Source organism: Apus apus, chromosome 2, assembly GCF_020740795.1.
Source record: "Apus apus isolate bApuApu2 chromosome 2, bApuApu2.pri.cur, whole genome shotgun sequence".
Taxonomy (NCBI): Eukaryota; Metazoa; Chordata; class Aves; order Apodiformes; family Apodidae; genus Apus; species Apus apus.
The window spans coordinates 57,265,027-57,287,176 of NC_067283.1; the positions used below are offsets into that span (position 1 = coordinate 57,265,027).

A 22,150-nucleotide genomic window follows, 5' to 3' on the forward strand; every position below is an offset into this window, starting at 1 on the left:
AGACAACAGTTTGATTTAAAAATGCTGATCCAAGTAATTTCATAAAGAAGTTTCACTTTTGCATGTTATTCAAAGCTAGGAAGCCTGCTACATATTTATTGCTTTCCAGAAGTCCTAGAATTGAAGTAAATATCAAATAATTCTTTAAGAGCCTCATACAAAAAATATTTAGCTGCCAAGTCATGTCATGCTGGGAAAAAAACCAAAACAGCCAAACTTCCAGTAATAAAAAAACAACATGCTAACAACCTTGTAAGTGGAATTACCACAACGCATGTTAACCAACCTCCCTGGTCCCGCGCAATGAGCTCACAGAAGTCATGATGTGAACAGGCTGTATCCTACGTTGTTTCCATTCTTGATTTAAGATTTCAGTTCTTTCCAGTATCTTCTGACGATTGGAATTAAACATACTCTAAAAATCAATCACAATTGTAAGGATTACAAACAAATTAAAGGCTTCAAATTCACCTGCTAGCATCTTAAGGCATTATAACATTTACTAAACAAGAATTAAACAGACAGGATAAAAAAAAATGCTGAAAACTCAACTGCCTAAATCTTGTTTTTGTGTCAGTGAGGTTCAATATAGTTCATTACTCCTTCCTTTGATTCAAACCATGCTCTCATGTTTACAGACTCAGATGTTTAGCATGGAATTAAATTCTAAATGGAATTAGAAAGAGTATGTGTCTAAAGAATTTGCCATACTTGCTCTCCAGTCTCTTCTGATACTTAGTGTAGAGAATGGCCCATCTTCTCCCCCCACATAGGACTAATGCCTGATTCAATCACATATAAATGTATCATACCTGTTTATAAAATCATAGTTAAGACAAGTTTTTTGTATGTTATGTATTTAATGAAATTCTTACTGCAGGTGTTAACTGCAAAAAAATCTCTTACTTAAAAAAAAAAAATCAATTTTTGCATCATTTTCAAGCAACAGAACCAAAAGAGGACATACCTTTACTTCATCTGCACGTCGGAACCTCTTGAGCTGCCTCAATCTCATATACTCCGATTTCACACGTTTTCGCCAACAAACTGGTCCCTTCTCAGATTTTTTTCCGGTTTGTCCCATGATTATCCTGTAAGAGACAATGTCATGTTAATATTACTAAATCTGACACCGCTGCTTACAGAGGAATCTAAGTATGATAGAGACATTCCTTTAATAGTTTTCATATCTAATTCCTTTCATTCTTTTCAATCAGATGCTTGCAATACCATCCCAATCCAACAACAAATAAATGAAAACATACTTAAGTGATAGACACCAGAAAACAGTAATTTTAATTACAAATCAGTGGGACCATTCACATTTGCTTTAGGCACTTCTAATGCCTCTAAACAGAAAGGTATCTAATGGATTTAAAGGGGTGAAGTGGAACAAATGAAGGTTCCCACTACCAAGGTACACACTGAAATCCTTGCAAGCAGTCTAGTAAATTAAATTCTGGACAGCTATATTCATGGCAGACAAACCTCTCCCTTCTCGCAGGAGTGGTCCTCTTTTGTAAGATACCAACTCCTAGAATAGACTTCTGGAGTTGATTTCAAGTGCAAAGAGATAACCCAAGAAGAGTTCTCCTACCCAGCCAACTCAAGTATCAAAAAGTTCTAGAAATTCCAACACAAGAAGTTTTGAAAACACCACAATAAGAGACCTTGCAGTTTTTTCAAGTATTCTAGAAAAATCCAAACTATCCAGCTGACTGCAAACAGGACTCTGATTCCACTTTTACTGATCACCATCCTAGTTCCAAGTGCTTAATTTTTATGTTACAACTGGCAATGAAGTTGTTGGCAATTAAGTTCTATTTTTACATTATAATCTAAATGCATTGATAGAATACGCCAATCTGCTTGACATTTTTCAAAATCAAGGATTGTCTGATGCAACCAGGCTGGCAATGACAACTTTGATAGCATTCTGAAACAAAATCACTACACTGAAGACTGGCTTCCTCTCAAGAGTTGTGCTGTAACAATCTACAGTATTTCCCTGAATGGCTCAAAATAGCATTCGCAATAGCCAATATGGACTGAAATGCTGAAATGTCCAATTGCCCAAGGTTAATACATTCTCAAACAAGCATAACCAGTTTGAACAAAAACAATTTCAGCTCTTCTAATTAACAAGGTAGTTAAACATGAATAGAGGTGTCTTCAAATGCACAGTGCTATCTCCCCAGCCATGCACCACAGCTCCCCTTACAGCCATGAGTGCAGCTTTATTCAAGTTATTGAAAGCTCTTTGCTACTGCAGGCTCAGCCCTATTTTCAGGAGTTTTGTACAGGTCAGATTTGAGTTCTTTCAGAATTTATTATGATTGGAAGGAGGAATCAATACAGAACCTATTTTGCCTTCATTTACACTGAACAAAAGATAAGAATCTATGAGAGCCTGACAACCACTCTTATGCAAGACATTAAATTGTATTGTGTAAGAAAAAAATTAAAATAATTGTTGAGTTTTTAGATTTAGAATGAAAATTAATCAACAAATGGCAGAATTTCTGACCCAAATTATAGGAAGTATCCTTTGAAGAAAAAACATAAAGCATATAAGAAGTTTCACATAATGCTGGAAGCAGCTGACTAGACAGAGGACGACAGAACCAGCAGGGGAGGTAAATATTGAACAAAGTGTCAAACACAAAATGCTTTGCTTCCATGACTCAAAGCAGCAAGTAGAATCCACCTGCATTTGCCACAACACCAGTGGCTACAAGAGAAAGACATTACAAATACATTTTTTTTTTTACATTTACCTTGGGCCATTCATGTTAGAACATGGTAATGAATCAATGATTCCAAGTGCACTACAATACTGATTAGAGCACAGCATAAAAGCATTATGAAATCCAGAAAATGCACTGTATTACATGCTAAACTAAGCAAAGCAAAAGTATGGAAAAAGACTGTATTAACTGGAAATAAATTAGACATAGTATCATTAAATAACAGAAAGACAGAACCTCAGTTGGTAAGTAGTACAGAAGATAAAAATTACCGCAGTTAAGGTTCAGCCAAAAGACACTGAAAAAGTACCAATGAATTCAAAAGTTAAATGAAAGCTCATCTGACAATAGTGAAGCAGTATATCCCATAAAAACAAAACACAGATAATTTTTACTTATTCTAATACTGCATCAACCACAGCCCTTCCTATTCTAGTTTCCTGGAGAATAACAAATTAATCACATCTAAAAAAAGCTTTCTGAACTAAAATTACATTGCCAGATAAGACCTGCTCATTAAAAACAGATCTATACGGAAATCATAAAGAATGAGATTAAAAACAACAAAAACCCAACAGAATTCCCATATTTCATGCAACTGAAATACAGCTCACAGAAGATAGTCACAAGCCTACTATTGGTCCACTTGCACTAGTACCTATGTGTAAGAAAAGCCTTTCCCAAATCACTTTCTTCCACCACTTCTGCTGTTCACATTCAGAAGTACTCTGAGCTGCAACAAACTACACAGCTTTCACTTTGCTAAACAAGAAAAAAAGACTCTATGCTTTCATTAAAGTATGTGGTATGGAATCTGCAGCCAGGATCCTAGAACAGAAAAGCTAATGAATTTTAAGACCACTTTGTCAGAATTAGTCAACTTTTTAGATAAAGTTTCATAGAATCATAGAAGGGCTAGTGTTGGATGGGCAGGGACACCTCCTACCAGACCAGGTGGCTCAGAGCCCCATCCAACATGGCCTTGAACACTTCCAGGGAGGTGACATCCACAACTCCTCTGGGCAACCCGTTCCAGCATCTCACCACCCTCACACTAAAGAATTTATTTTAATGTCAAACCTAAATCTCCCTTCTTTCATCTTAAAACCATTACCCCTCATCCTATCAATACACACTGTAGGCCCCCTTCAAGTATTGGAAGGAGTTTCAGAATATTCCCTACTGTAGCACAAATGACACAAGCTAAATCCCATATAATAACAGTTAAGCTCATCTTAAGAAGGCAGCATAATGTTAAACAGTTTTCATTTAATAAATAAAAACATGATTCTTGATTGTCTTAGTGTAATGGTCTCATTCAGAGAGCCTCCAGGCTACATCCCTCTTTTCTGTCCCCATTTCGACTTCTGAATCCTGCTAGCTGCTTCTATTGTTTTAAAATATTTCTCTTTCCCTTTTTGACAGAAACCATCTAAGGGCTGAAGAACCCAGCCTTGAGAACTTTTATCCAAAAGAAAGAAACTATGTAGCAGTCAACTCTTCTCTTGGCAGATTATCTCATCTCCAAAATGGATACAAAAAGCAAGTAGGACTCTAAAGCAGCTATACTGTTTCTAGAGAAAGCTCACCTCTCAAAGGGCGCGATTACTTCCATGCTGAACCTGACCCACCCTTGCCAGACCTTACCTGACATCGCACCAGGGGAGAAACCTTGCCATAATTCCCTGCACCCTCTTTGCAGAAGAAGGAATGCTGGGAAATGCTGTGAGACATCCTAAGTGATTCTAGCATCAACCTGGTACAGCCAAAGGCAGACGGACTGTCTCACTCTTGCCCAGACAATTGTCCAGATGCCACCGTAAGCAAAGAGCTGCATGTGCCACACTTAAATACAAGGCTTAATACCTTGGATCCAAAGCTGAACTTAACCCAGCCAGCCCTCCCGGAACACAGTACTGCAGAGCTGAAGTGACCCACCCCATGCTGCCTGTTCCACCCAGACAGCTGAACATTGCTACACCCCACTCGACAGCATCCGGAGTTTTTACATCACTTGTAATACTACAGCTTCCCAATTCCCTGAGCTATAGAGATTTCACAGCATATCTAAATGCATGGGCAGAACTAGACATTACATAGCTATACGAATGAGAAGATCAATGCAATTATAAACAGACCACCAGCAAATACAAGAAAAGTGAAAAAAAAACCTAACACCTGTTTTCTACCAATAAGGAGTTTAAACTATGGTATTAGGAATGAGATATATACTGAACCCCCCTAAAGATGGATTTAAAAAATACATAATAAAAAAAAAAATCAAGAAAACAAAAACAAGCAGAGATATTATTTTTGTTTTCTACTCATGCTTGCATAGCTACAAATGAAAAACAAAAAAATGCTAGCATGTACATCTGCATTTTAAATAAACCCTCCAAAGTATTTCATAATGAAGCTAAATACAAGATCCACATTCTTTACAATAAGTTTTAAAGAAATTTCATGCCTATAAGTCTAAATCAGGCAATACTTGCAGCAGCCAAAGTGTGTACAATACATCTAGATTCAAATAAGAGGCACAGAAGTGCAGAAAAAATTCAGCTCAAATTGCTCCTGTTTTGCCTACAGAACATAGAAATAGCCTTAATTAAAGACAAAGTCCTATTTTCCTTCAATCATTTTGGCAATATCCATCAGTGACAGACAAGCACACAGATAATTCTCTAAATTAGGCAACCTATTCAAGCAGTCATACTGCTGTCCAAAGACTATATTTAAGCTCTTCTGGCTACCCTGCCAAATTTCAGGGGGAAAAAATTTATGCAAATTTTCAAACTGAAAAGCATGGGAGAACAAATGAGAGGGTCTGCCCTTTGAAAAGAAGTTTATTAGTTTGTAATTGTGCTTAATATTACATAATATTTTAAACTGTAACAATGTTATATTCCACTTACTCAGGGTTTCTGTTTGGAGATACTAATTAAAACATATTGTGTACAGTATAATTTCTCAGTTTTATTTTGTGAATTAATCTACACTTAAAAGGTTCTTAATATAATTTAAACATATTTAAATATCTGATTTATCTGATACAATTCTGCACTTCAAAGCACTCTTAACCAAAAGTTTCAATGCTGTGGGAGAGAAGGGTGAGGATGGGGAAGAATGCAAAGCCCAAGAGAAACACTGCAAATGCTCAAACTGAACAATAAAATATATTATATTTGTTGCTTAGAGTAATGAAAGAGTAAGAAAGGAATAAAGTAATCCATAGGGCAGTGTGTTACTTTGGTTTGGCAGGATTTTTGGTAGTGGGGGAAGGGCCCCAGGGGTGGATCCAGTCAGAAGCTGAGAAGCTCCCCCTGCTCCAAACCCAGCCAAGGAGCCATTAGAGGGAAAATAGATGCACCTCTGTCATTAACATACAATGGAACTGAGATGAGACCCAAGCAGAGCAAGGAGTTGGAAAGAAAAGCAGAGCTGGAGAGGTGAAAGGCAGTGCTGAGGTGAAGATTTCAGGGGTTTATGAGGAAGAAGGTGCCCAAGCAGAAGTGTCCCTGCAACCCATGGTGAGATGGCAGCTGTCCCCCTGCATTCATGGAGGAACGTGGTGGAACATTCCCTGAAGGCACCAGGAGGGGTGAACTTGGCCAGTGGACTTGGATTTTGTGGCCAGAGGATTTGATGCCTGTGGACTCCAATTATGCAGCTTTGGAAGACCCCGGGGCCAGGGGAGGTGGCTGTTCCCGAAGCAGCCCCTGACTCTGTGGGAAGCCCAGGCTGGAGCAGCTCCGGACCTCGTGGGAAGGACTCATGAAGGAGAGGTTGGTGGAGGATTCTCTCCCATGAGAGGGACCCCATGGGGAAGCAGGGCAGGACTGTAAGGAATCCTTCTTCCTGACGAGGAAAGAGCAGCAGGAACCACCAGCCTGTGAACTGACTCTAAACCCCATCCCCTGTCCCCCTGTGCCGCTGGGGGGAAGGAGGGAGAGAAACCGGGAACAAAGGGATTTGGGCCTGGGAAGAAGGGATGGGTGGGTAACATATGCAAGCCCTGCTCTGTGTGTTGTCTGTGTCCTGTGGGCTTTTTATTAGTGTGAACTTATTTTTCCCCAAGTTGAGTCTCTTTTGTCCAGGACCTTAATTGGTGAGGAACTCTCTTTGTCCTTCGTCTGGACCCATAAGCTTCTAGTTGGCCTTTGTCCTCCCCATCCCACAGTCTGGGGGGGGGGTCTGGAGTGAGCGGCCACATGGCTGGTTCTTTGTTGTGTCAGGCCCAAACCATGACAGGCAGGAACAGGTAGGCGGAAGAAGTACTGCTTCCATGAAGACAGATGTGAATGCTTTCATGTTTGGTTCTGAGAACTACAAGTTCTAAGAGAAGGTATTAAACTGCACAGCACTCCTCAATGACCTACACCATGCTGCTTCTAGCCCTCTGCTACCTCACCATTAGCACACCCACTGCGCTGTGAACAGAGATGCACTTCCACTCAGGTCTCCGGACCGGATGCACAGGTAAGCTCAAAGCTCACATCTGAGTTGGCTTCACGAGCTGTCACTTCACGTACCGTGAACTTACTTAGATTCAATACTACACAACGAAGGTAGTCGCCCAACTAATTTCTTCAGCAGTGAAAGCATCTTACAGTCAGGGCATCCTTTCTAACTTTATTTTCACCCCAACACTGCCAGTGCACTAGACTACAGCCACTTTTTCAAGGCATGCATGGTAAACGGGATTAAACTGACCAACAATAAATAAAAGCTCAGTTTTGTGATTGTTTTTGGAAACAGATCAGTTTGATGATCCCTTTGACAACTCTGGCTTCTTGTTCACAACTATAAAGCAGGAAGGAATTGTTAGAAACTCATGCCAACAGTGAGGAAAAACTAGTGCAAGCAATTACACCACAAACAGGCCCCGATTTTATTATAAACTGTTATCTGATCCAGACAGCATAAAAATCTCTCAGCCTGAGCACCTGCAAGATGACTGATGGAGAAATTATGATATATTGAACTCAATCTGAAGTAATCCTTTAACTTCCTGAAGCATCCACAAAACTTGGGGTTTAGTTAAAAAAAAACAAACAAACAAAACAAGAAGAAAACAAAACACCTCACCACACCCTTCTATGCTTTTCCTCAAACTAAAAAAAATTTTTGTTCAAGGAGGAGAATTTAGGACAACTTTCATATTCAACTCAAAAAGTAGAATTTTAACAACTGCAAGTATTAACAAAATTTTTCCATAAGCCTTCCAAAAATGCAATACTTGCTAGAAAACAAAAAAAAGATAGTACATTTCAAGTATTAAAAATCAATGTATTGAAAGCTTAGACCTAAAGTTGCAACTCTCCAAAATCACCTCATAATAACCCTCAAATTATCTTTTATCTTACGGGATTTTACACAGCACAGTACAATGAAATGGTTGTTAACTGCAGTTGAGTATTTTTCAGCTACATTAAACTATATTATTCAGAAACTCTTGAAAATTTACTTTTAGTATTTTACTTGCACCCTAAATGCAAAACAGGACAATACTATCTATGAACCTATCCTAAGCTTTTCCAGAGTAAGCATTTTCCAGAAGACTCATTACAATAATCAAACACCTGAAAATAAACTATCAATTAAACACATATATATTCCCAGACTTCAAAAAAACTTACTTGAAAGCTAATTATAAATTAATGCATATTCTGCCAGCTCTGTCTCCTTCACTTATACCAAACTTTTGTTAACAGCACAAGGAGATTAATTAAAAAAAAAAAAAAGCTTAAGAAACAATATTACTCTCTCAGGCTAAGTAAGAAAAATTGTTCACTGCTGTGATTTCAGAGCTGCTAACTATTTCCAAATTAAGTTACGCAAGCTGCAGGGGCAGGTTGAAGAACGACACTCCCAGCACCTCAAAGGGCTCTTTACCTGTGCAACATCATATGCAAAAAACAACAATAGCAACAAAAGCCTAGAAGTTCTGTAGTTGTCTGCTACTCTACTTCATGGATTTCTGGAAGCAAAATAGAGCATGTTTTTTCTTTCAAACTTATCTATGTAAAATAGGACATCCTCAATTCCATGGGAAGAAAAATATTCCCAAGGCCATTGTCAGCTTGGGTATTTCAAATACCAAACCAGACTGCCTAACAAAAATCTCTAGCTCTGACATACAACTTAGGTAAGATAAACATAGTTCATTAATAATACACTACAAAAACAACTACAGTACATTTACTCTTTTACAGAATTAGTCACAGAGAAATTGATGGGAGATAGTTGTATTGTGTTTTCTACCACTCTGTATTATAAAATGTGCTATTTCAAATTTACAGTGCAGGTCAACCTATTTTTAATCAAGAAATACCTATAAATACTTACATATGCTTTACAATTTACATCATATTTTTATTCCGTATGCTGAAGTTTTGAACCATTAAAGGATGTTCAAATTTAGAAAGAACTTACATCAAATGCTACCATCAGTTCAACTACCTCCCTCAAATGCTATTTGGTGTCAGTTTTACCTGGAAAAGATATCATCTGTCTGCTGTATCAGTGGCCCCTGGTCACTCATTTCCAACTTTATTCAGCCTTCTCTACTGCGAGAGCTTAAGTGCTTATGATTCTGTTAATCAAACTAGGTCAGGGGAAAAAAATATCTGTCTGAACAGTCTAGAAAATAAACACATGTAGTTTTTAAATACAATTCTTCAACAAAATCAGCTCCGTAGGCTGGTTTGTTCAGCAGCCACATGAATTCTCGAATCAATACAAAAGAAGGGGAGGTAACACTGCGGCAGCACAAGAGGCAAAGAACTGAAATTGGAGAGGGCAGCAGTTTAGGTTTCAACAGAAGTGTTTATCAAGTCTCTTTGCCACTCAGCTTTACCAGTACAGAAAAATTATTCTTAATGACCAGAAATAGGAAACATATTACTAAGTCAGACATGCCAGCTGTGCCGCTCTTCAGGCAAACAACTGCCAAGATGCTTCTATTGGTCTACAAAGGCTCAACATCTATTTAGCTCTATTTGGCACTATCTAAATAAAACTGATTCATTAACTGATCTAAGCAGGTAACTCCAAACACCTCATCTGTCTTTCCTCACTTTGACAGGCTTCAGTGGTTGTGGATAATGTAGGTTAGTGAAACACTCCTGATCAACTCTAATGGTCTGCAAGGATGTTCTTCATTCCTCAAGAGATGGAAACTGTTATAACACGCTATTGCCAAAGACAAAACTACTAATTTTAACAAGCTTGATATAAGGAGAACCATCAACAGCCTCAGATGTACCCATGTTATAACCCCAAACCAAAGAGTTTTGAAAAAATGTGTGTGAAAGCAAATGTCAAAGTCTCAGAATACTTCCTCTTCCTCCTCCTCAAGTTAACAGCAAAACCTTGGCTTGCACGTAAGAATTAAAAGCCTGTGATTCAATTGCAGTGTGGGTAACAACCACAAAAAAAATTTTGCCTTCAGCCCTTGAACCAATACAAACTGATGATGGCTGCAGGCTTTCCAGGTAATATGGCAGTGCCAAAAGCAGAAGGTCTGCTGCTATAAATAGGCATGCATTTATCATAAGCACTCTCATCACAATTAAGCTCCTATTATTGTGACACAGTTAGTTACTTGCAATTACCATTTGCAACACTAAAATACGTTTCAGCTAGCAGAATCCCTTCAAAAGTAGCAATTTGTCACTACAGTATTGTGGGAATTTTTTATGTACCAACAACTTAAAAATTTGCCTCCATTGGAACAGAGTTGTCCAATTCAAGGCCAGTGCACTCCCTTCTCCTTGACTTAATCAATAGCTACTGAGTATTAATGGTTACCTAACAGAATTTAACTTTGAAGAACAAAATTTCAGCTTAACCAAAACTTAAACTAAGCATGGCATTCACTTACCTATTTGCTTTTGGGTGCAAATGACCAATACATGCTAATGTACTTCTCGAATAGGACTGGGAAAGGAAGTGGGATCTTAAAATGGCATGTTTCCTCTCTTCATTGTCTAACAACACTACTTCAGCATTGCAGATAGAACTTACATGGCAATTATGATAAATTTGATTAAGGTGATCAGTTACATCAAATCAGATCTTTTATGCGCTCAGGAATTGGGAAGCAGTTTCCCAATTGGACCAAGAAGCCAAAGTTGCTCATGTTGGTCTGATAAGCTCCTGAACTGGCAAAGAAGAGGAACCATGCAACAAGGATCATGGAAGAGACACAAAGACCTTCTCTGTCAATGTCAGCAACTGTGAGAGCATGTCATCCACTTGCCTTAGACTAGAACCCTAGGTGCTAGATTTTCCATTACTAAAAACATTTTCAAAGTGGTCTGGAAAGGACAATTTCAAGGTTGGTCCTGCCAAAGTGGGAGACTGCATTAGACAACCTCTAGATCCGTCAACCTAAACTATTCTGTGAGTCAATACAGCTCTGATCTGGGCCCACCATCTCAAAACCAAGGACCACACTATTTTTAAAGCTGACACTATGGCGTTTGCTTGTCTTTTAAATTCTAGTTTAATATTTCAGATAATGACAACAATCACCATTGCATTCTAAAATTATTGGTTTTTCAATCAGCTACAGAAAAAAACCACTCCTATTAAAGGAACAATAAACTGTGAATTAAAATGCTTGAGCTTAATCAGACTGAACTCTTTAGTTTGATGTGTAACCACTGATGGTTCTAATCGGTAGAAACATTTGTGTTACAGTCACCTTTAACAACTCCACCAGCTAGTTAGTTCATACACTCCTTCCCACTCCTATCCCAGCAGCTCCTTAAGCCAATAGTAAAAAAAAATTTTTTTAAATAATTTAAAAAATCATTTTGTGGCAGATTTACACTTGGTCATCACGTGCTACCTTGACCAAGATGGTTATCACAAACTAAATAACTGTACACGGCCTTTTCTCTTACAGCTGTAGTAATGGATAACAGTGAACTAAGAGTCCAGTTTCATGTCATGTTTAATCCAACCAAACTACTTAATTGTAGTAGTACTACTATCAAACAAACTTATGAACTGTAATGATTATTTTTTATTTGTAGTATTATTCCCCAAACTAAAACAAGTTGGAGTGTTTACTAAATTATTACAACATAGACAATACCTTGTATCTGAGCTAATCAATGTAATCAGAATTTCCTCCAAATGGCTGATTTTTAGCTTTCCTGTAACAAGGGGGATGCATCATTTTGCATACATCCTCAACCGTAACTTCTGATGCAAATGGCAAACATAAATCAAACATAACTTGATTATCTGTAAGCCATGTCATGTGTGTTTTCTGCAACAAATTAATGAAGAAAGGCAAGTGCCCTGGCACTATGAAAAGCTGCAGTGTGAATTCACATTTAAAAAACAAACAAACAAAAAAAAAAAAAAAGGAAAAAAGAAAAACCCCAAACAAACAACAATAAAAAACCAGAAGCAATGAAAAACAAGAACAATTACTAGAGAGAAACACTACTAAGGACTGCAGACACCAATGTACCAACAGATAGCAGCAGATCCCTTTCCAAGCAATGCCATTGCAGCTAACCAAAATTCAGAATAGTCACCATCACACCTACCCTCTGTTCCAGTATGTAATAATTACACATACTACTTTACATACACAGCTACAGTCCTGCATTTTACCCCTAGGGGTTGCTATGGAATGCTTCCATCTTACATATTGGGAATTCTAATCTTCAGTCCAATTTCCAGATTTGGTAGGAGTCCCTGTTTTCCCTCCCCACTCCTGACTTCTTGCCCTGATCACAACATCTGCCTTCCTTCATCAGTTATTGTTTCTAGTCTGTTTTTAACACTTAAATTAACCTCTTCAAACACAGTTTCTGATTACTGTCCAAATCACAGAAGACAAAAACTCTATGGAGGATCAGAAAGGTTTGATTTTCAAACATCATGCCTACCGTATGCTGGCATTGCTACAAAAAGAAGCACTTCTACCTGACAGTTGTTCCTGTAACTGTGCTATCATTTCCCTCCTGACAGCATGCATGAGTGTTTTTTGCAGCCAGACACTGACAGAAGCAAATAAGTCCTCTGGTTGAAAACACCTTGCTACTTTTGACTGAAGAAAAGCGAGCATCTAGCCACTCTTTCCCCACCTAAAGGCACTGTGAAGTACAGCCTTAAGACACTCAATTTTCAGCTCCTTGTGAGAGTACTAAATGTCTAAGCCTGCAGATCTATTTCTGGATGTGCTCAATGCATACTGAAACTCATACCACTTACTTGTTTGAAACACATCATATAGTAAATCAGAGCAGTTCAGTTACTGACACACAAGACAGGAGGGAAACAAGTCAACTCCAGGGCCCACAGAACTCACATTTTCTTCAATCATGTTCCCCATCTGATTTAACAAAATAAATATTCATTTGCCTCCCACTGTATTTTATTTCTTGTTTTCTCCCCTGGCAGTTCATTCACATAGATAGTTTAACACTATGTTGCTTGAATATTCTTTTCAGGAGTGTCTACCACCACTATAAACTGACCAGGCAGATACTAGAAACTCCAATTCTTTACCAAGGACAAGGAGCAAAGACAGGGAAGAATGAGGAGCTAAGCAGCTCTTGGATATTTGAGAAGGAAGTGTTCCCCTACTCCCTTTTCCTTCCTGGAAAAACATGAGGAATCTTAACTTACATTCTTCCTGTTTTTACATTAGAATTTTTTTAATTTTCTGAGTTAGAAAACTAGCAAAGAAAAGCAACTACCAGGTATTCAACATCCCTTACCCTAGCTGCTAGCATGTTAAAAACTTTGCAACTCAGAGATTATAAATAACTTGGACCTTCCAGAAATAGTACAGAAAATAAAGCTGAAATTGTCTGTGATTCTTAGTATCTAAAATAATTTTAATAAATCTGATTCAAAAATTTAAATAATAAAATAGAAGGGAAAAAATAAGAGAGAACTCACTTGGTCTTGATTAAATACCCGAGTAATTTTAAAATGTTGTGGCACTACCTATAGGTTAAACATGAAGTACCTACCTGAGTAAGATTCATCAACAGAACTGTCCTAGAAAACAAGTTTATATTTCAGATTTTCTACCACCTATAAAGAAGAAAAAGAGCATGAGTTTGATGACTTGTTTTTTCCCCATAGTGCACTGCCTTTGTTCTGACATTATTTCATTTTGAGAGAGTCCTTCATTTAGAATATTTACTCATCAAGAAACAGTAGTATGGGTACTTATCAGAGTTTCATTCTCTTCAACAGAGAAAAATAAAAATTTATGTCTGATAGTAACAAAATAAGATTTCAATACAAATAATTTTATTTCCAACAAATTTCCTTAAACCAATGGGAGTTGAACAAAGAAGTGATGTAGTATAAATTGTTTTCAGACAACCCTTGAAAGAAAAAGAAAAATTCTAAAAGTGTTCAGTCAGTCTGTATATGTAAGGCTGCAACTTTCAAAGGAATTCTTCCATTCAGAAATTAAGTCCTTTTTCTGTACCCCTACAGCTTCAGGAGTTAGAGAAAAACAGACGTGAAATAATTATTGAATACTATGCAAGGAGTAAGAATAAGAATAATTACCTAAATTCCCTCTATTATTCCCTTCTTCCAGAACTTTTCAACATTTGATACTTTTAGGAAAACACTGGTTTGGAAATGAAAATAACAAGTTCAACTACTCATCCACTTGGGTGGAGCAAGGAGTAAAGAAGAAACAGGAAGATCATAACCAAGTATTCTATATTAAAGATCAAACCAAAATTGGCACTAACTAATCAAATGATATCTCAGTTCAGTTTGGGCAACGGCAGCAAAACACTGCACAGGGTAATACAAGTATTTACTTTTTACTTGGATATCTGCATGTATAAATACTTTTAACTATATGTGCATGCATGAGTAAGACTATTTGAATAAAAAACCAAAGCATTTTAAAACTCCCAACAGCAGAACAGCAACAAAAAGTTTCAAGCATGATTTTGATCGTACTATAAGTCATCATTAAAACCATCCCACATTTCTTACATAAGACCAAGTCTGGCTATTTGTCATAAAAAATTTTACACATTAAACTTGAACTTCACCTTAGAGTTCTTCAAACGCATACCTCCAAATTTCTCCCTTCACACTCATTCACAGACACTTAAACAAGTAACGTGACTCTGGCATACATTTCAAATAACCTCTGCTGCCTGTCCCCTCCATCTCTTAAAATTTAGCTTTTTGATATCCTGGATAAATCTGGCAGAAAAAGTAACACTTGCTGGGAACACTTAAGGCATGCCTCCACAGGCAAAATAATTTAGGGTGTGAATTTGAAGTGCACTGACTATTCCACCCGAACTTGTTTTGTGGACACACCTTTTTTACTTTTTTACTCTAAAAACGCTGAAATAGCCACAGGTTCTTCAGCTAAATACACACACACACAAAAAAAACCAACAACCTACATCCCATACTGGAAAAAACCTACCACACAAGGATTGAGTTATTTCATAACAGTTATTCCATATTTCTTTCCCTGCATAGGCAATCCGCCTAAACTTTGAAAGACATTACACTTCCATGTATGCAGAATTTATTGTAAAACACTCTGGTAAATTTTGGAGGTGAATTGGTAACCGAAAAATTCCCAAATGAGCTTCAAAAGACGAAAACAACTGTAAGAGTTATTTACACAACTCTCACGATAAAGCTCTCAAATTATCTTGGCCTAATGTATGGCACCCTGATTCTATAAGGCAAATAGGGATTAATCCATCAGCACATTACATAAAATATTGTTTACAGAGGGGAAAAAAACAAAGAGACTACTGATCCAGAAGCTTAATTTAATGGAGAATATTAATAAGAAACAATTTCTCTTAAAACAAAAAGCAAAGCCAAAACAACAAATAAACCCAAATAACTTCACCACCCTCCAGTGAAAAATCTCCACTCCCTTAAGCTATGGAAGAAAACAAAAAATAATAAGGTTTTGGGACCTACTGTGTCTCCCAGTTTCGAAGTAATGATGGGTTGAACACCAGTAACAGTTAAACTATTTTAAGAATAAAACAACATACGTCAATCTCTTCTTCCAATAGTTAAATGGTGGAATTAACTTTGCACTAAGCACTCACTAGATACATGGCACAAACTAGTGGACACATATCGGGAAAAAGTTATCACAAAGGACATAATTATGTCCCTGGTTATAAATTGTATCACTACAAAGGAGATTATAATAACTCAGTGACTTGATTTGTTACAGTATATTTTTGCAGATAAATCAGGCATCTATAACACATCTACCCGATTTCTGACAGAAACAGCAAACTGATTTCTACCTCTAGAATTTTTTTATCTTACCAGTAAAAACTGAAATCAGACAACTCCACACCAAAGATATAAAGCTTGCCATACCCCCCCACACTAAGAAACATGGAAAGGAAACCAGCTCACATTAAAAAAAAAAAAAAAAAAAAAAAAATTATCTATATGTCATATGGTTTGAATTTCCTTCCTTTCAAATATTTTGCTTCTTTAAATTACATCTGATGGCTTTGGGATTTAAATCAAACATGCAGGCTGTGAAAAAAGGAATGCATGGCAGGGAAAACTGAACCAACCACGTAAAAGTCAGAATGGGAAGAAGCCAAATACAACAAAAACTGACAAGGGAAATAGGCCTAGTTCTAGATTTAAAAATAAATTAAAAGTATAAAGAAATAATACCCTCCTGTAAAGATTTCTTTCCAGTTTACATGTTAGAAAGCCCAGGATGTGGACCGCAATTTGTACTTCTTTGCTTGCAAATTACACATACAACATCACTTAAGCAGGCACCATATGCATATATTAAAAAAGAAAACCAATAGCAAATTCAGAAGAAGTTCTGCAATTGCATATGAAGGAAGCCTTTATTTGCACACAGTAAGGGATCAGTTTTACCTCATTTGTTAATGAATTTGTAAAAACCCAAATTAGCAAACTTTGGAAGTACCACAACACATTTTCAAACAAATTACACTGCTGTGCAGATCTACTCACATCATTACATTGTTATTTTTACCCACAGCATTCAGAACATGCACAGTACCTATCTGGATTTCCAAAAATGGCCTTCTCCCCTTAAAAGTACTACGAATTTTACCATTAGAAAGGAAGAACAGCTTGCATTATAAGTCGTTGCAAGACAACAGTCTTTTTCACAAACAAAGCAGAGGCAAAATTACTGAAAAAAAAGCTATACGCAGACTTCAGTCAGGTAGCCAGAAGTTTCCTAAAATAAGGGTGTGCCCCACATTAATCCAGTAGGCTGATGTTTACAATTTTTTTTCCAGACAAAGCGGGGACATCAACAGACATCCTCTTGTCTCCCAATATTTTTTTTAAATTACAATTTAAAAGTCTGTTAGTTACATATTTAAGAATTCCTTTCTCTTTAAAAATATTTTTAAAGAAGCTTAATTTGTCCATATCCTACGCAAATTAAACTTTTCACTTTTCTTAAGAGTTGCCTCTTTCGAAGTTTACTAGTGTTACTTCATTTGTTTAATTCAGAATACATCTTCTGACTGTAACATTTAAGGTAGCTTTCTCACGTTTGCTGAGGATCCAGACCTCAAGTTCATGACCTAACACATTTTAGTGGAAATCTAGGCGTGCAACTAGGCAAAGCCTCTAACAATCAAACTACCTACTATTATCAGTTACAGAAAGCAGCATCATCACTACCATGTTTTAGAAAACTTCACTGTTTCTTGCTTGGAGCTCAATAGAACCTACTACCTCTCCTCTTTAGTTTCACCTCATCCATTAACAGACAGAGCATCGTCCCAAATTCTTTAACTGATCTCTGCAAGAACAGATAGAATACCTATTTAATAATTCTTTACATTGTCTTCCTTCTAATCTTTAGCTCAACAATACTCATATTTGACATATACTCAAATAACATAGACTCAGAGCTAAAAAGCAAACCCAAGTACTCTGCTGATATGTAACCAACATTTTTATCATTCCCCTTAGAAACACCTCTCCCTCTTTTGCATCCATTTTATACAAGGTTTTCCTTTGTCTCATCTTTCTTCCTCCTAGACACAGCCACTTAACTGAAGTTCTCACTTAAACTATGTCAGTACTGGAGTAACTCACAGAATCATTAGAATGGTTTGGGTTGGAAGGGACCTTAAAGATCACCTAGTTCCAAACCCCTGCATAAGCAGGGACATCTCCCACTAGACCAGGCTGCTTAAAGCTACATCCAACCTGGCCTTGAACACTTCCAGGGACTTAGGCATACTAGAACAGTTGTACAAGTCATACCCATAGATGCTAAATGCATAGATAGTTACACATACATGTTAAAGATACAGACAGCATAGATCCTGCCTTCAATCAGACACCATTTAAATGAGCCCAGCACTGCTCTCCACAGACCTTACTGCTAGTATGAACAGAAGGTTGGTAGCATCTGTAACATTGAAATAAACCTCCTATTACTGCCCTATGCTTCAGTTAACAGGGGTCTTGCTTTCCAACTTACATATTATTCAAACGCCTCACCAAATTAAGAATTACATTTAGAATACATAGTAAATTTCTTCCACTTTTTCAAAAAACTGGTAAACTGAATTTTGCTAGGATAGATAATCCTGTAAAGATGACCTACTTGACTCTGTAAACCTACTTGCTTAGCAAAGACCAGGTCCTCTTCCAGAGGTGTAAAGCATCACTGCTGGCAAAAACTTCCATCCCCCTCAGGTTTCATAGATACCTCTGAAGTCAGCTAAGTTGCATCTATAAGCACTAACTAGAATGACAGAACTTTCAGATTACAGCCAATGCTGAAGTTTCCCCCTGCACTTCTGCTCAAATTCAATGCAAAGCAAAAATTTATTAAATATGCCTCTTGTCAGTTTTGCAACCAGTTTTAAAAATAACTCTGTTCCATCACGTTAATTTAGTACTGTATCTAAAATTGCTGTTCAATTTTTAAATTATAGCTGTGAACTTATTAAAATGAACACAGGATATACACAGCTAAAGAAGCTAAATCTTCACACAGCAAGAAAAAAAAAATAGCCTGAATCTCAAGTCTCTGGCCTACATCTACTTACTACTGCTTTAACTTATTTTAAACTGAGCAAAGACATTTTGTGACCTTTTGACAATGCAGATTTTCAATGCCTGTCACTTTTCGAGGTGAAATTACATAATTTAGAAAAAAAAAATTCTGAAAAAATTAATTATTTCCCCTATTTTTTTCCTAAATTAGGATCTTGAATTCTTCCAAAGTTCCAGATGAAAATATTCGTTGGCGTCTTGTGGAACATTTTACAGTCATAGATCTCTCCACAGGTTGTTTAACTTCGTTACTTCCATTCCTCATGTAGACAGAGGAAAAAAAAAAATATTCCTTTCTCTCTCTATCTTCCTTTTTTTTTTTTTTTTGTAAACTCCATAACAAGCAATGTAACATTTTTGATGTAGCAATCTTAAAGCCAGTACTTGATAAAGCACTAGCTCTTGAAGCTAAAAACACTCAACATGTTGCACAAAACTTTTGAGTCATAACTCCCAAAATACTGGAAGCAAGCTTTCTCAAAGACTCTGTAAATCTTATATATTCACATTTTAATAATCTGAAGTGAGAGCAGTTATAGCACACTGTGTACAAGTAATACTCACCCTTCTGAAGATGCTTTATTGTTACCACAAATAAACATTCCCCGGACTCTCAATTTGATATAGACACTGGGGACAAACAAAGAATGACCTTTAAATTTTTGATGAAAAAAAAAAAAAAAAGTATTAACCCATCTATGAGGAAATCCCAATTCAGAAATGAAGATTACACTAAGAATGATGGTAAATCCTCACTGAAATCTGTATTAGTAAGAACCCAACTCATTGCTAGACTTAAACAAAGACAAACCTATCCTGCAACAATATAACAAGCTCGTTCAAAACGATACATTTTCTTACGAAGAATCTGAACTTTCAGCTCCATAGTTAAAAAACTTTTCTCTAGCTCCAATAAAATAAGGATAGTGCTTTGTAAGTTAGAAATAAGTATCTTTAGCAATGTACAAGTTCGTTAACCCGTTCCTGCTGCGTCTATGGACAGACTGCTTTTCTCTGCTAATACAGTTTCTGAATCGCCACGAATACCTGTTAATGTCAAATAAATACGCGTGATGCCACAACACACCGACTCCTTCATCTTTATCCCATCCTACATCTGCTGCTCAGGGACAGCCCTGCCTAGTACCCTCCTGCACACCTCCCCAGAGAGACACTCTAGGTTTTAGAGAACGCTCCGATACCAGCGCTTGGCCACATAAGATCCAAACCCCGGCATTTCCAGCTCCCTATAAACTTTCTTGCGGCGCTCTGGAAAATCGGTATCGCACGGGTGTCCTTAAGGATAAGGAAGTTCACCGGAGCCACGGCTAGCCAGATTTACCCCCTCCCTGCACCAGAAGCCCTCCCGAGGCCAGGAGGGCAGCCCGAGGGGCGGCGATCCCGCGGACCAGGGCGGGTTTCTGGGGAAAGAAGGTGCGGGCGAGCAGCCCGGGCCGCGCTCAACCTCCCCGCCCGGCTGGCCCCGCCAGCTTCCGGGAGGCCGGGAGCACCCGAGCCCGGCGCCGAGCTGCCCGAGCCTCCCGGGAGCCCGCCGCGGCGGGGCACAGCGCTGCGCTGCGCTGCTCTGCTCTGCCCCCCGGGGGGGGGACGCGGGGTTCCCCGCCGGGCGCCCCGGGACCGTGCCCGGCGCACGCCACGCACCCGCACCCGCACCCCTCTCCCCTTCCACCCGAGCGCGCCGGGAGCCGCCGCACGCCGCCGGCAGCAGCGGGGAGGAGGGGAAGGAAACCGCCGGGTCTTCCACGTTCCCTCTCCCCGCGCAGCCTGGGGCCCCCGCCCGCCAACCCCACCCCCGGAGGGGGAGGACGACGAGCTCCCCCACCCCCACCCCCCAAGCCGGGGGGCTGCGCTCCGCCCTGCGGGGGTCGGAACGGGCACCGCCGGCCGGGCTGGACGGAGCCAACTTAGACAAAGGGCACTTCAGGCTCCATGTCGCTCCCTCCAGCTGTCACCGGCCGGGAGCGCGCGTGTCTGGCCGCCGGGCGCCCGCCCCCCGCCGCGCCCGCGGGAAGGAAGGGGACGGGAGGCGGCGGCTCCCGGGGGGGCATCGCCCCTCTCCCTGCCTGCCTGCCTGCCTGCCGCCCCCTCCCCTTCTCCCGCGCCCTCCTCCCCTCCCCCCAGCACAAAGGCAGCCGGTCACGAAGAGCCGGCGCCCACGCCTCGAGCCCGCGAGATGTCGCTCGCCCGCCCGCCCGCTCACTCACTCACCCGCCCCCCGCCCCGGCCTCCGGCCGCCGCCGCCGCCAGCCCCGCGCCGCGCCGGTGCCGCTGCCGCCCGCAGCCGCTGCCGGATTCACCCTCCCGGACCGAGCGCCAAACGCGGCGGCCCAATCGGCACCGCGCTCATTGCCCGGCGCCGAGCGCCGCCCCGATTGGACGGACGCGGCGCCCCGCGCCAATCAGCGGCGCCGGGGGGCGGGGCGAGGGGCGGGCGCTGGCGCCCCACGTGCGGGGGGGAAGGAGGGAGGGGGGGCAGCTCTTTGTTCTCGCGCTGCCCGCGGGGGGCTGGGGGCTCGCGCTTCTCCCCCTCCCACCCCCGCCGGTCCCGGCCCCCCCCGCCTTCCAGGCCCCCCCCCCCCCTCACCGGAGCGGCGGCGGCGGGGCCTGGTCCCGCGGGGCCGGCAGGAGGGAGCCGCGCTGCCGCCCCACGTGGAGGGCGGGAGGGCGGGAGGCGGGAGGGGCCGCGCTGCTCGGCACGGCCGAGTTTGAATCAGTTCGAAAGTGGGAGCCCTAACGGTTTTAACAGTCCCGCCGCCGCGCGCCGGAGGGGGCAGCGCTGGGGGGGAGGCGGGGGGAGCCAGGCGGGAAGCGGGAGGGGGGCGGCGGGGGAGCCGGGCAGGCGGTCCCCTTGGCCGCCGCCCCCCGCCTGCTGCGCTGGTCCCGCCGCGCTGCGGGGCGCCCCGCGGGCAGAGCCGCACCGCCCGCCCCCGCCCCGGCGGATGTCGGCTGGCTGAGTCACTTTCCAGGGCTGCGTGGGGCACCCGCGTTGTCTTTCGACTTCTGCTTGCCCGGACTCTGCCGGCAGCTGCCTGCTCTTTGTGTGTGTGCCTCCCGCCGTTCCGCTCGGCTTTCGCTGCCTCACCGCTGCGCGTCCGGAGGGGTTTCTCCGCTGCCAAAACCCTGCCCTACCTTGTCGTGGGAGCGGTGACAAATCGCAGCAGCAAGCTATCCCCTCCAGCTCAGGCTTGGACCGCCTTGCTTGTTACGTGCTGTCTCCGGCCTCTTCAGGCTGCTATCGTTTTCCCTCCTTTCAAATCTGTGAGCCACGGACATCAATCTCGTTGCTGAGATTG

At 40.7% G+C, this 22,150-nt stretch overlaps 1 protein-coding gene across 6 annotated transcripts in view; it reads right to left on the reverse strand.

The window, feature by feature from the left end:
* EZH2 (enhancer of zeste 2 polycomb repressive complex 2 subunit) overlaps nt 1–21,148 on the reverse strand; it is a 50,198-nt gene extending 29,050 nt beyond the window's left edge. For 2 of the 6 annotated variants that reach the window (XM_051611721.1, XM_051611720.1), the window contains exons 1-4: nt 21,066–21,148; nt 19,401–19,466; nt 968–1,091; nt 314–415 (exon numbers count right to left, since the gene is read on the reverse strand). In XM_051611721.1, coding sequence (XP_051467681.1) covers nt 314–415; nt 968–1,091; nt 19,401–19,438 — 264 coding nt within the window. In that variant the 5' untranslated portion in view covers nt 19,439–19,466; nt 21,066–21,148. Of the gene's footprint in view, nt 1–286; nt 416–967; nt 1,092–13,753; nt 13,818–19,400; nt 19,467–21,065 lie in introns of those variants that run through there. The other 4 variants (XM_051611718.1, XM_051611717.1, XM_051611722.1 and 1 more) reach the window with 3 other exon arrangements.
* Between the last annotated feature and the right edge of the window lie 1,002 nt (nt 21,149–22,150).